Source organism: Bubalus kerabau, chromosome 16 (genome assembly GCF_029407905.1).
Source record: "Bubalus kerabau isolate K-KA32 ecotype Philippines breed swamp buffalo chromosome 16, PCC_UOA_SB_1v2, whole genome shotgun sequence".
NCBI classification, from domain to species: Eukaryota; Metazoa; Chordata; class Mammalia; order Artiodactyla; family Bovidae; genus Bubalus; species Bubalus kerabau.
The window spans coordinates 58,089,901-58,105,624 of record NC_073639.1 but is presented as its reverse complement, the minus strand read 5'-3'; the positions used below and the strand labels follow the sequence as shown (position 1 = coordinate 58,105,624).

Here is a 15,724-nt window from a genome sequence, read left to right as displayed (position 1 = left end):
ATATTTATTAATTTAAAAAGTATTCATTTATTTGGCTGCATCAGGTCTTAGTTGCAGCATGCAGGATCTTCATTGCTGCATGTAAAATCTTCGTATGAGAGGGATTTAGTTTCCTTACCAGGGATCGAACCCTGGCCTCCTCCATTGGGAGTGCAGAGTCTTAGCCACTTGACCACCAAGGAAGTCCCTATTTTTATTTTTTATTGAGATATAAGTCACGTACCATAAAACACACCATTTTCAAGCATTTAACTCAGTGGTTTTTAGTATATTCACTGAATTGGGCAAACATCATCTGAGTCAGTTTCCAGAACATTTTCATCATTCCAAAAAGGAACATCATACCCACTAGCAGTCACACTCAGTACTCTACTTCCCTCAGCTCCTGGCGACCACCAATCACCCTTCTATCTATGGACTTGCCTGTTCAGAACATTTTATATACACAGAATCATACAATAATACGTGGTCTTTCCTGTCTGGCTTCTTTCACTTAGCATCATGTTTCAAGTTTCATCTACACTGTAGCAGGTATCAGTACTCATTCATTCCTTTTCATGGCCAAATAACATTCTATTGCATGAATGTCCTAGATTTTGGTTGTCCATTCATCTATTGGTGGCTGTTTGGGCTGTTTGGATTTTTGAGCATTATCTGCACACAACTGTTTGTGTGAAGATAGACATCTGCTCTCCTATATCTTAGAGACACAACTTATTCCCCACTATTTTGTCCTTCTTTCTGCAGTACCCCACCCGCAGGACGCTCTGTTCCTCTGATCGGGGTTGTAAAAAGGGATGGCTGGGCCCGCAGAGCAAAGGTATGTTCTGTTTCTTTTTCTGAGACCTGCAGGGGGATGGTCTGGGATCCTGGTGATGTTTGAGAAGACCAGCTCTTTAGCTTCTGGCTCTCAGCTGCCTTTGTCCACCTTCCTTGGGCCATGGATGAGCCTGTGCCTGCTCCCTGCCTCGACTCTGAACCCAGAAGACCAACTGCTGACTATGAATGTGACTCTAATTCCCAGTGAGGGCAGCTCCTGAAAACCTCACAGAATTAGCCCCTTCAGGGTTCTCACTGATAGAAAATTTGAACTTCCCAGTAGCATCATCTGAGTATTCTACACGTTTCCTCTTGAATTTCCCCAAAGGTTGAGAAGCATGAACGTGTACCCCGCCCAGGGCCCCTATATCAACCTTCAGAGTTTCCAGAGATCTTGTTTTAACTTAAAAAGGCACATAAAATTAAAACAAATTTCGCAAAAAAGAACAAGAAAAAGGAAAAATATCATTGCTTTAAGTGGAGGAAAACTGCTTTACAATGTTGTGTTAGTTTCTGTCGTATAACAACTTGAATCAGCCATGATATACATATATCCTCTCCCTCCTGAGCCTCTCTCCCCTCCCTCCTTTACATCCCTCTAGGTCATCACACAGCACCAGGCTGGGCTCCCTGTGTTATACAGCAACTTTTCATCAGCTATCTATTTTACACATGACAGTGTATATATGTCAATGCTACTTACTCCATTCGTCCCACTCTCTCTTTAGCCCACTGTGTCCACAAGTCCATTTTATACATCTGCTTCTCCATTCCTTCCCTTCAGATAGGTTCATTGATATCATTTTTCTAGATTCCATATATGTGAGTTAATATATGATATTTGTTTTTCTCTTTCTGACTTACTTCATTCTGTACAACAGGCTCTAGGTTTACCCACCTCACTAGACGTGACTCATTTGTTCTTTTATATGGCTGAGTAATATTCCATTGTGTATATGTACTACATTTTCTTTATCCGTTCATCTGTAGATGGACATCTAGGTTGCTTCTATATCCTGGCTATTCTAAACAGTGCTGCAATGAACATTGGGGTGCACGTGTCTTTTAGAACTGTGACTTTCTCAGGGTATATGCCCAGTACTGGGATTGCTGGGTCATATGGTAGATTTATTCCTAGTTTTTTAAGGAATCTCACACTGTTCTCCATAATGGTTGTATGTTCTCCATAATGGATGTATCAGTTTACATTCCCACCAACAGTGTAGGAGGGTTCCCTTTTCTCCACATCCTCTCCAGCCATCAGTGTTTATAACATGTGCTAAGTCACTTTAGTTGTGTCCAACTCTTTGCAACCCTATGGACTGTAGCCTTCCAGGCTCCTCTGTCCATGGGGATTTTCCAGGCAAGACTACTGGAGTGGGTTGCCATGCTCTCCTCCAGGGGGTCTTCCCAACCCAGGGATCGAACCCATGTTTCTTATGTCTCCTGCATTGGAAGGTGGGTTCTTTATCACTGCTGCTGCTGCTGCTGCCACTAAGTCAGTTCAGTCGCGTCCGACTCTGTGCGACCCCATAGACGGCAGCCCACCAGGTTCCCCCGTCCCTGGGGTTCTCCAGGCAAGAACACTGGAGTGGGTTGCCATTTCCTTCTCCAATGCATGAAAGTGAAAAGTGAAAGTGAAGTCACTTGATTGTGTCTGACTCTTTGCGACCCCATGGACTGCATCCCACTAGGCTCCTCCGTCCATGGGATTTTCCAGGCAAGAGTACTGGAGTGGGGTGCCATTGCCTTAAAAGCCAGTTTATAACACACATGTACACAGAAAGGCATATTAATATTCAATTCCATTCCATAATGCTTGTGCATTTGAGTTGGAGGAGAGTTAACTAACACTATTTACTATTTAACTTTCCCCTTAAATATCTGTTAGTGACACTGATGCTCCAGGAAGATGTGCCATGCTTACTGCATGGCCCTGTACATCCTGGTCCCTGCTGTACACACCTAGAGGAACTCAGATGTCTGTTTAGAAGTCATGTGCTAGTCCATTTATACCAGGCAAAAGAATATACCCTGTTCTGCCTTCCTCTCAGGCATCTTTTCTTGTGAAGAAACAAACAAGCAAGCAAAAATCTAACAGCATCTGTGGTCTTTATGTCTTCTCTTTGATCCTTCTTTGAAAACCTTACTGTTCGATGTGTTGCTTGCTTGGTTTTTCTTATGTAAGCCTGTGGTTTGGATGAGGTTACACAGAAACTAAAACTGCTTGGATTGAGAAACAGCCTCTTGCTTGAGTGGAGTGGAGTTTCCTCCCACAGTTCTTTCACACCTGTGCTTCTACAACCCCTTGACCCTTCACAGGAATCCAGACCGGCAGGTGTATAGATTATAATGAGAAGCAGAAGACCTGTGAAGTCTTCACCTGGTGTCCTGTCGAGACAGCGGAAAAGGCTCCGGAGTGAGTTGTAGGGAGGGGACAGACACAGTGGCCCGCAGCTTCAAGCAGATGAAGCCCTGCGAGGCACTGCCCCAGCCTCCCTTCTCAGCACCACCCTCCCTCCCCAAGACCTGGGTCTTACTGGCTTAGTGACTCCCAGGCCAGACACACTAGCAGTCTCTGAGAGGGCCTTGCTTGTGGTCAAAATACTGACATAATGGACCAGCTGATAAATAGCTACTGCTTTGAGCACCCTCGGGTGCCCCTGCCCCTTGAGTGTTCCAGCACTTTCCAGGGCACCTCCAGACACCACCTCCAGTGCTATAGCAGGTCCATTTTGACTGTCAGTGTCTGTACTGAGTGCTTAAGGAAGAGAAGGTGGGAGGGGAAATAGGAAAAAGGAAGAAGAAGGGAAGGGAGGAGAGAAGGAAGGGAAGGCAAAGGAAGTTTCCTTAAATGTTCACAGTGACGTACACATTTGGTATTCCCCTGTGCTGATTCTTCTCAAGGTCAGGCCCAGAAAGCAGAACTTGATGTTAAACCTCAGAAAACACTGGGAGGGCTGCATTTCAGCAGAGAATAAGGGGAGCTGGATTGAAATCCAAGTTTTAATGCACCCTTGCTATGTGACCTTGAACAAGTGCCTTAACCCCTTTGGGTTTCAGTTTCCTTGTCTTTAAAATGAGAATAACAGGCCTTCCCCAGCAGGCCCAGTGATTCAGACTCTGCACTTCCCACGCAGGAGGCACAGGTTCCATTCCTGGTCGGAGAACTAAGATCCCACATGCAGCGTGGCCAAAATATATTTTTTTCAGTTAAAAATAAAATGAGGATAATAACTGCACCAACCTTCCTGGGCTGTTGTGAGAATTAAATGAGATGATAATTGCACGGTGATTGCACAGTGAGCCCTGTGTTTGGCACACTGTAAAGTGCCCAATAACACAAACACACACAGGACCTGCCCCTCGACGTGTGGTGGTTCTAGACCAGCACTGTCCAGTGAACTTTCTGCAATGACAGAAAGATTCTGTACCTCCACCATCCAATCCGGTAGCCACTAGTACATGTGGCTACTAAGCACCCGAAATGTGGTTACCACAACTGAACTGAATTTTGAGTTTAATTTAATTTCAATAGTTGGGCTTCCCCAGTGGCTCAGTGGTAAAGAATCTGCCTCCAGTGCAGGAGACATAGGAGACATGGGTCCAATCCCTAGGTCGGAAAGATCCCCTGGAGGAGGAAATGGCCACCCACTTAGTATTCTTGCCTGGAGAATCCCATGGACAGAGGAGCCTGGCGGACTATAGTCCATGGGGTCACAAAGAGTCGGACACGACTGAGAGACTGAGCACACACAGACACAATTTAAATAGTCACACACGCCACACATGCCTAGGGGATGTCAGACAGTGTAGTTCTAGAGAAACGTGACTCAGGGCCACACCATCAGCATCTGTGGGGCAAAGAGAAAACTTCCCCAAACTAACTTCTTAGAAGCTTCGGGCAAAAGTTCCTGATGTCAGAGTGGGAAGCACCAGGCAGTACCAGCTTATCCGGCTCTCACTCGCTAATGGCACCACCCAGGTTCATTTGTAGGTCCTGGAAGAAATTATCCAAAACCTGGGGGGACATGAGCCTACATTCAAGAAGGCCCTGGTTCAAGGCAAGAGGCTTCTTGATTACCTGTGGTTTTCAGTTCTGGCTCTGCCAGCAACTCATTCATCACATAAATACCGGGCATCTCTGATGTTTTGTGACCTGGGCTGCAATTTTACATGACCCTGGACAAGTAACTCCCTTACCTTCAGTTTCTCATATGTTATACAAAAGCATTACTAAGATGAGTCATTCAATTGTTTCTCCAGCACATCCATTATCAGATAGTAGGGAGAACTGTGCTCATTTTTTTTTTTTTTGTAAAATACAAGAAGACCCCAGATATGGAGCAGGTCCCAAGGGTTTTGCAATCTAATAGAAGAGATAAGACACATGCACAGAGAGCTGTCATTCCAAAAAGGAAATTTTTAAGTGTCATGAAAGAGAAATAAAGGGAACCATTTAGTCCTTTGATTCTGAGCATGTTTCCCAGAAGTTTGAAATCTTCTAAAGGCAAAGGGTCTGGCAAATAGCAGGCATCTGTTGTAAACAAGATTTTGTGTGTGTGCAAGTGACAATATAACTTCAAATGGCTTCAGGAAAAAAAAAAGGGACTGTTAATTTTTGGCTTGTGTTTTTGACTCACGTAAATGGGAAGTCCAGAAACACTAGCTTCAGGCAAGGCTTGATCAAGGCTTTAAATGATGTCTTAAGATTTTTCTCTCTCTCTTCCTCTACCTTTCTCCTCTCCCCAACCTCTAGCTCTTCTTTTCTTCCATGCTGGCTGGCCTCACACTGTGGTCTGGGGCGCTCCAGGTCTACCTTGTCCTTGCTACTAATAATCCTAGAGAAAACAAGTGTTTCTTTCCCAATAGTTCCCACAATAATCCTGGGGTGTTCTCAATGGCCTAAGGCATGTGACAGTCAAAGAATCAATCACTGAAGCCAAGGGGATTGGATTACACTGTTTGTTTTTTTTCTGTCATTATTGTATAGTTTTATTATTGCTTTTATGTTAGTATTTTCCAATCAGATTAGGTACTCTTTGAAGTGAAAATGGTATTTTATCTCTGTCAAGATGGCTCATTACAAAGCTGGTGGATTAAATTTTTTTTAATTGATGATTTATTAAAAATGTAGACTATATTAAGACTACCATGAAATTCAAGCTGCTTCATTTGGGATGTGATTTTTAAAATTAATTTATTTATTTTAATTGGAGGCTAATTACTTTGCAGTATTGTAGTGGTTTTTGCCATACATTGACATGAATCAGCCATGGATGTACATGTGTCCCCCATCCTGAACCCTCCTCCAACCTCCCTCCGCATCCCATCCCTCAGGGTCATCCCAGTGCACCAGCCCTGAGAGCCCTGTCTCATGCATTGAACCTGGACTGGTGATCCATTTCACATATGGTAATATACAGGTTTCAATGCTATTCTCTCAAATCATCCACCCTTGCCTTCTCCCACAGAGATGACCCTATATGCAAGACAGCAAAAGAGACACAGATGTAAAGAACAGACTTTTGGACTCTGTGGATTACACTGTTAAACCAGCTCCGGGTCATATGCCCACCCTGGGAGCTGTAAGGAATGGGCAGGAGATGAGAGTGGACTGAGAGTGGAAGAGACCTGGCTTTCCCAAAGGGAAAAAATTGAGGTGCTACTGCTAGAGGGCGGGAATTGATGTGGAAAGGCAAAAATTACAGTGTTCTCTATAATTACATCCCCAGTAGAGCCAAAGTTGGGCTCTGGAAGTCCTGAAATAAAAAGCAGATCATTCTTTTTTAAAACATTTTTCGATTGTATTGGATTTTAGTTGCAGTACACGAGATCTTCGTGACAGCACGGGCTCCACAGTGTGGGCTCAGTAGTTGCAGCGCCCAGGCTTAGTTGCTCTGTGGTATATGGGATCTTAGCTCCCCATCCAGGGAAGGAACCCATGTCCCCTGCCCTGGAAGCACGGAGTCTTAACCACCGGATCACCGGGGAAGCCCCCAGAGCAGATTATTCTTGATGTTTCCTTCCAAATACCCTCCACCTTTAGCCTGTGCTTCTCCCATGCATATTTGCCACCTACTCAGGTGTGCCAGGCAACAGGATACCAGTGGCATCATTTTGTGGAGCCTGTTCTTTCCATCTTTAACAGATTCTCAACCTCACCAGAACAAAATCCTCGATTGTCTTGTTCATCACTGCGTCCCAAGGGCCCAGCCCCATTCCCGGTACAATAAATATTTGTTGAATGAATGAATGCATGGATGGTGGGTGGACCTTCTGGCAGTCTAGAATTTGGGCTCCTCTCACTCATGGAGGATTTTATACCACTCAGAGCCTCTAGAGAGTGAATGGTAGAGTCAAGTATGTATGTGTGGCCCTGTGCTAAAGGCTGAGGATGCCAAGATGAGAAAATTATTGTCTCAGCCCTGCAGGATCACCAAGCTGATTGTGGAAAATACAAACAGGAGTGTGCTGGAGCTGGCTTATACCAGCTCTGAGCCATTTATGCTCATCCCTTCCCAATTCCAATTCAGTGATGTTCTACGGGTAGCTTGAAATCAGCGATGGTGGGGGTATTTATACCACAGTAGTCAGTAACTGCTACAATATCAGGGCTTATTGTTTTCCTGGAGAGCTGGTTTTTAAACATTTACCAACACACCACTGTACATACCTAACCATACCATTATATCAGAGTGACAAGTATTACAGTAAATGCCACAAAGTCTCTTCTTATGCCACCTCACACAGCTATGGGATCTTAGTTCCCCAACCAGGGATCGAACCCATGCCCCTGCAGTGGAAGCAAGGATTATCAACCACTGGACCACCAGGGAACTCCTTCCATGGGGTCTTAAGAAGGGAGAAATTCTTCCTAGGGAAGCTAGAGAATTTTGGAAGGTTTTGCCCACTGGATTGCATTTCTCTGCAACCATCATATTGACCCAAGCAAGAAATCAGAGCCTCTGGTCACTGGCTCACTGACTCCCTTGGTCCCTGTAGTCACTGATCCCCATTTTGCATTTCTCTCTCTCAGGCCTGCGCTCTTGGTCAGTGCTGAAAACTTTACTGTACTCATCAAGAATAATATCGACTTCCCTGGCCACAATTATACCACGTAAGTGCCCAGAATGTTTGGCTGTATTTGTTATCTACTGTTGCATAACAATTCACCCCAACATTTAGAAGCTAAAAACAACAAACTGTAATTTTCCCACATAGTTTCTGGGCATCCCAGAGTGACATCTGGGAATGACTTCATTGGGTGGTTCTGGCTCGGGGTCTCTCAGGATACAGTCAAGCTGTCAATAGGGGCTGCAGCCATCACCAGACTTGACTGGGGCTGGAAAATCCTCTTCCAAGCTCACTCAAGTGACTGTCATCAGGAGAACTCAGTTCTTCACCATGTGGACTTCTCCTTCAGACTGCTTGAGTCCCCTTGGGACATGGTGGCTGGCTTCCCCAGAGCAAGTGATCCAAGCCAAAGAGCAAGCATGCCAGATAGTAACCAGGAGAGAAGCCACTGTATTTTATAATCTAATCTCAGAAGTGACACACCATCACTTCTGTCATATATCACTGGCCACACAGACCAACACTGGACAGTGTAAGAGGGGAATACACAAGGGTGTGAATCCGGAAGGCAGGATCGTTGGAGGCCCTCACGGTGCCAGGGGCCACACTGGTTCACTCCCATGAAAGAGAAGGATCCCAGTTTTCAATTGAGATGCTTGTTTGCTTTTCATCATGTGCAGGAGAAACATCTTGCCGGGTTTAAACAGCACTTGCACCTTTCACAAGACTCGGGATCCACAGTGTCCCATTTTCCGACTAGGAGATATCTTCCAAGAAACAGGAGATAATTTTTCAGAAGTGGCCATTCAGGTTGGTGATGTTTAAAGTGGAATGTGGGGAGGGTGGGTCAAGGGATGGAGGATGACAAATGGCCAAGAGGCTGGACCACTGGGTCTTAATAATATGCTCTTATTTATGGAGGATTTTGTAAATCCATGTTCAATGACAAGGACTTTTCCTGCATCACCACATCTAATCCCACAACAACCCTATGTGTGAAACCCTTCATCTATTAGTTTCCTGTGGCTGCTGTAACAAATTAACACAAACTTTGTGGCTTAAAACAACACATTTTTTATACTTCTGGAGGTCAGAAGTCCAAAATGAGTATCACTGGGCCGAAATAAAGATACCGGCAGAGCCATGCTCTCTCTGGAGGCCCCAGGAGAGAATCCATTTCCTTGCCTTTTCCACCTTTTAAAACTGCATTCCTTGCATTTCTTAGCTCATAGCCCCTTCTTCCTGCTTCAAAGCCACCAGCATAGCATCTTGCTTCAGTGGTCACATTGATTTCATTTTTCTTTTTTTTTTTTAAATATTTTTATATTTGTTTATTTGGCTGCACTGGGTCCTTGTTGCAGCACATGGGATCCTTCGCTGTGGCCTGCAGGCCTATTTGCTCTGCAGCATGTGGGATCTTAGTTCCCTGATCAGGGATCAAACCTGTGTCCCCTGCACTGGAAGCATGGAGTCTTAACCACTAGACCACCAGGGAAGTCCCCTACACTGATTTCTTATCCTGTGTTAAATCTCCCTCTGCCTGTCTGTTCATAAAGATCAGTATCTTTATAGGGTCCACCCAGATAATCCAGATTTCCTCTTCTCAAGATCTTTATTTAATCATACCTGCAGTCTCTTTGGAGAAGGCAATGGCAACCCACTCCAGTACTTTTGCCTGGAAAATCCCATGGACGGAGGAGCCTGGTGGGCTGCAGTCCATGGGGTCGCTACGAGTCAGACATGAGTGAGCGACTTTACTTTCACTTTTCACTTTCATGCATTGGAGAAGGAAATGGCAACCCACTCCAGTGTTCTTGCCTGGAGAATCCCCAGGGACGGGGAAGCCTTGTGGGTTGCCATCTATGGGGTTGCACAGAGTCGGACACGACTGAAGTAACTTAGCAGCAGCAGCAGCAGCAGCAATCTCTTTGGGGGGTTCCCTAGTGGCTCAGTGCTAAAACATCTGCCTGCAACGCAGGAGACGTGGGTTTGATCCTTGGGTCAGGAAGATCCCCTGGAGAAGGGCATGGCAACCCACTCCAGGAGAATTCTTGCCTGGAGAATCCAAAGGACAGAGGTGCCTGGTGGGCTGCAGTCCATAGAGTCACAAAGAGTCGGACATGACTGAAGCAACTGAGTGTGCACGCATGCAGTCTCTTTTGCCATTTAAGGTAACATATTCAGAGATGCGGGGATTAGGACCTAGGATTAGGTGTATCTGGGGAGCTACTACTCAGGCTGGGCTTCCCTGGTGGCTCAGTGGAAAAGAATCTGCCTGCCAATACAGGAGATGTGGGTTCAACCCTTGGGTCAGGAAGATCCCCTGGAGAAGGAAATGGCAACCTACTCCAGTATCCTTGCCTGGGAAATCCCACAGACAGAAGAGCCTGGCAGGCTACAGCCCATGGGGTCGCAAAGAGTCAGACACAACTTAGAGACTACCACACTTTGGTTACTCAGGATTATTCCAGTAGCGAATTATACAAATCCAACTCAAGTGATTTAAGCAAAAAATAAAAAGTAATTTAGAGGCAAATAACAGAAACAAAATTCAAGTGACTTAACCAAAAAGAAACCATATTAACTTGTGTAGAAAGACCAGGTGGAATGAACATTCTAGTATACCCAAAGCATCTTCCTACCTTGAGAGTTTTCCCTTGCTGTTCCCTCTGCCTGGAACAGTCTAGCCCCAGACATAGTATTAACTGCCTTCTACACTTACTTCCAGTATTCACTCAAATATAGCTCAGTGAAGCTTTCCCTTACTGCTACATTTACAATGACAATTCCCACCTCTATCCCAGCAGGCCCTTTTCAGGTTTATTTTTATCCCTGGTACCAAGCATTATCTGACATACTATATATTTTACATCATATCCATTTGTCTGTTGTCTATTTTCTCTGACTAGAATGTAAGTTCCATGAAGGTAGCTCTTTTTTTTTTTTGGTTCATTTTTGTATAACATTCAGCAGATAATGGACAGTCAATAAGTATTTGTTGGCTGAATGAAGAGTACAATAGATTTAGGCATAGCTGCATCCCAGAACTCAAATGATGTCTTCAGGAATCCGACTCCTTTCATTTTTTGACTGTTTCCTTAATGATGATATTCTCCACATGTCAAGTCAAAGCCACCAAAGCTCTAGCACTCTGCTATCCAATATGGTAGCCACAAGTCACATGCAGCAACTTAAACTTAATTAAAATTAAAAACTTATTTCCTTGGTCATACTGGCCTCATTTCAATAACCGCTGGCTACTGCCTTATAGGGCATGAATACAGACTATATCCATCAGCAGAGAAAATCCTATTAGATAGTGCTGCTTTAGACTTTCACACTCCATAGCTAGTGGTCTCAACCAATAGAGGACCTTTTCCCCTATGGTTCTGGCAAAATGTCTCAAGGAGAGTTCTGATTAACCCTACCTTGGGCCACATAATCTATCTGAACTAATCATCAGGTCCAGAGGGAAGCACTGTCCTGATTGGCCAGGACTGAGTCAGGTGCACTCCTGGGAGAGGTCACAGCCCCATTCAAACCACGGAGAGTTAGGAAAGGTGTTTCCTAAAAGAAATTCCAGGTAGCTTTCCCAGAAGCCAGCAAAATGGATGCCAAGTGACAAAGGTATTAATACATTCACTATAGTAGGTAGAGTGCTTGGCTTAGTGCCTGACCCCCCAAAAAAGGCAGTTGTGATTTTTCTGTGTTATTTCTCTTCTCTCCAAGTCAGAACCTCTTTGTTACTCATTTCTGTATCCCCAGAATACTACATCTAGCATACTGTCTTGAAATGCCTAATTTCATGGATTCAAAGAGATATCTTTTTTCACTTTTAATAATTTTGAAATCAGTGCTTTCAGTTGATGGAATCTCACAGTTTAATTGACACCAGTTTTTTCCTTGGAGGAACATTAAAAAAAAAAAAACCCTGTGTGTCTTACAAGCAATGGTGTCTAAGCTTCAGTGAAATATGATGGCCAGTGCTCAAAAAATGTCTGTAGAAAAAAAAGGAAGTACCAAGTATAGGTAAGAGATGAGCAGATTCTTTAGAAGTTTCGAGGAGAGAAAGGTCACCATGAATTGAGGAGTATAGGGGTGCTTGCGTGGATGGGGAAGGATGTTGGCTGGGTCTTGGAGGATGAGCAGAATTTAGCTATAGAAGTGGGTGGGAGAAATGCTTCACTGGGAGAAAAGGTCAAGGGCCAAGATTAAAAGATGCAAAGTATACCCAGTAATTCCACTCTGAAGTATGTACCCCCCAAAAATGACACCTTATATTCACACAAAAACTTGTATGTAAACATTCACAGCAGTATTGTTCATTATAGTCAAAAGATAGAAACGACCCAAGTGTCCATCAAAGGATGAACGGATCAACAAACTGTAGTGTATTCATACAATGGAATATTCTTTCACCACAAAAAGGAATGAAGTAATGACATTTGCTACAACATGGATGAACTTTAAAAGCATTATGCTCAGCACAAGAAGCCAGACATAAAAGATCATGTATTACATGATTTCATTCATGTGAAAGTTCAGTATAAGGAACTCTGCAGAGACAAAAAGTAGATTAGTGGTTGCTTAGTGTTGAGAGGGGTAATAACTAAAGTTTACATGGTTTTTCTTTTTTGGAGGTAGTGAAAATGCTGTAAAATTGACTGTGGTAGCAGTTGCACACATACATGAATGTAAGTGTGGAATTGTACATGTTAGGTGGGCGAATTGTATGTGAATTGTATCTCAATAAAGCTGTTGAGATACAGCTTTATTTTAAAATAAAAAAGAAGTGAAAATGCAAAGTGTGTCTGGGAAAAGCATAGTCTGGTGTAACAGCTTTCTCCAAGGGAGAATTTGGAGATAAGCAGAGAGGAAGTGATGGAGCACGCTGAATTCCAGTATGATAAGCTTCAACTTAATCTTTTTTTTTTTTTTTTAACTTTACAATATTGTATTGGTTTTGCCATATATCAAAATGAATCCACCACAGGTATACATGTGTTCCCCATCCTGAACCCTCCTCCCTCCTCCCTCCCCATACCCTCCCTCTGGGTTGTCCCAGTGCACCAGCCCCAAGCATCCAGTATCGTGCATCGAACCTGGACTGGCAACTCGTTTCATATAATCTTTAATGGGGGTGGAAGCATTAATAATGTCTGATTACAGGAGGGGTTTGTTGAAAGTTGGGCTTCTCTGGTGGCTCTGATGGTAAAGGATCTGCCTACAATACCACAGACCTGGGTTCGATCCCTGGATCAGGAAGATCCCCTGGAGAAGAGAATGGCAGCCTACTCCAGTATTCTTGCCTGGAGAATCCCATGGACAGAGGAGCCTAGTGGGCTACAGTCCATGGGATTGCAAAGAGTCAGACACGACTGAGCGACTAACATTACTACTACTTTTTGAAAGTTGTATTTTAGGAAAGTAAATTTAATGGTAGTATGTTCCAGGTGGGAGGAGGAGCAGGGAGATGCATTTGTAGTTGCCAAAGTAGCCATTGTATGAGTTAAATTGGATGATACTTAGAGCTCTGAAATTTTTTATCAGCATTTTTTACCCTCAAAAGCAAACTTTTCCTTCAGTGATCATCACTATGCAGGGAGATGTCTGATAGCTGCATAACCCATGTCCAGCGAGGCTTAGAGATTATCTCTTGTTTTCTTCCCAGGGAGGAATCATGGGCATTGAGATCTACTGGGACTGCAACCTGGACAGATGGTTCCATCACTGCCGTCCAAAATACAGTTTCCGTCGCCTTGATGACAAGACCGCCAAGGAGTCTTTGTACCCTGGCTACAACTTCAGGTAACAGTGCTCCAGGTCAGATTTGCCCAGTAACTAGCCCTTGGTTCCCAGGGACCTCCCAGACCTTGCTGAGTTGTATCCCCAGCAGCCAGTAAGACTAGTTTTGTTTCCCAAGGCAACAAGATGAATGTAAAAGACTTCCTCTGAGAGCTAGGCAGTGACTGAATTTTTGTATGAATTATTAAAGAACTGCACTCTCTTTGTAAGATAAAAAGCAAAACTTGGGAAACAGAGATAACCATAGAAAAGAGGATAAAAATCACCCATATAATTCCTCTATCCTGAGATAACCGAAGATAACCTTCTGGTGAAATTTCCTTTGTCTAACCAACATTTGTGAGGCTTATATGAGATCACATAATATGTATAACCTGGTATTCTGTGAGGTGTTTTCATATACCAGTTCAGTTCAGTTCAGTCGCTCAGTCGTGTCCGACTCTTTGCGACCCCATGAACCGTAGCACGCCAGGCTTCCCTGTCCATCACCAACTCCTGGAGTTTACCCAACTCATGTCCACTGAGTCGGTGATGCCATCCAACCGTCTCATCCTCTGTCATCCCCTTCTCCTCCTGCCTTCAATCTTCCCCAGCATTAGGGTCTTTTGAAATGAGTCAGCTCTTCGCAACAGGTGGCCAAGGTATTGGCGTTTCAGCTTCAGCATCAGTCCTTCCAATGAATATTCATGACTAATTTCCTTTAGGATAGACTGGTTGGATATCCTTACAGTCCAGGGGACTCTAGAGAGTCTTCTTCAACACCACAGTTCAAAAGCATCAATTCTTCAGGGCTTAGCTTTCCTTATGGTCCAACTCTCACATTCACACATGAATACTGGAAAAACCATAGCCTTGACTAGATGGACCTATGTTGGCAAAGTAATGTCTCTGCTTTTTAATATGCTCTCTAGGTTGGTCATAACTTTTCATCCAAGGAGTAAGCGTTTTACGTCCATTTTATGATATGTTAATTATATCTCAAAAGAACAAACAAAGAAATCCAATAAGACCATTTCAGATGATGATACATGCTTCAAAGAAAATCAAACAAGATAGTTTGATAGGGTGGGGAGCGGGAATGCAACCAGAAAAGGCCTCTCCAAGGACGGGATAGGAACCCCCCATAGGCACTGTGCACTTTCCTGAAAAGTGAGCTTTCCTAGTTAAGAAGGGAAACTGCACACATAGGAGTCCATCTTAGGGAATCAACTTGCAAACATATTAGCTTCCCTGAATACTTTTACTACTAATGGTCTGGACTCTCAAAGTGTGAGTCCCCACATCAGCATCACGTGGGACCTTGTTAGAAATGCAAATTCTCAGGCTTTCCTCAGACCTACTGAATTAGACACTCCGGGGATTGTCCCTCCCAGGTTATTTGTACGCAAACTCGTTTGAGAATCACTAATCTAGACCCTCGATACTCAAAATGTGATCCTGTTACCAGGAACATGGGCCTTGCCTCAACATGGGAGCTTGTTATGATGTAAAAATCTCAGCTTCCACTCTTAATTTACTCTCTATGTCTCCTGCATTGGCAGGCAGTTTCTTTACCACTAGTGCCTAGAATCTACATCTTATGATTCCCAAAAGATTCATGTGCCCATTAAAATTTGAGAAGCACTGGTCTAGGCTATGTCATCTAGCATCCCAAATATGCTTTCTTCTTTGATGTTTTGTTTGACTATATTTTGTTTCTTACAACCAGGTTGCTAGTTGCCCGGGAGAATGAATAAAATGAGGTGTCTATACTTAATCTGAGTGTGCAAATACAGGCCAAAGTACATGTACAAACACACACACACACTCATTCACTGCCTCCTAACCCTTCTGCTAGCATTCTTATTGACTTTTTGTTATCCACTCAAGCAAATGGATCTATTCATATTTTAGGTAAAGCAGCATCATTAACTGGCAAGCAGACTTCAAACTTTTTTGTTATTGTTGTTATTGTTGTTGCCTGTACAATGTTTTGAATGTTGAGATATTCTACATAAAAATATGGACTTCCTGCTTTTTCTGA

The 15,724-nt window shown here is 43.7% G+C and overlaps 1 protein-coding gene across 1 annotated transcript in view; it reads left to right on the top strand.

Annotated features, from left to right (window-relative positions):
* P2RX7 (purinergic receptor P2X 7) overlaps positions 1–15,724 on the top strand; it is a 57,590-nt gene that overhangs the window by 28,135 nt on the left and 13,731 nt on the right. The window contains exons 4-8 of the mRNA XM_055549769.1: positions 748–820; positions 3,142–3,238; positions 7,859–7,939; positions 8,577–8,706; positions 13,568–13,704. Of these exons, the coding sequence (XP_055405744.1) occupies positions 748–820; positions 3,142–3,238; positions 7,859–7,939; positions 8,577–8,706; positions 13,568–13,704 (518 nt within the window). The remainder of the gene's footprint in view (positions 1–747; positions 821–3,141; positions 3,239–7,858; positions 7,940–8,576; positions 8,707–13,567; positions 13,705–15,724) is intronic.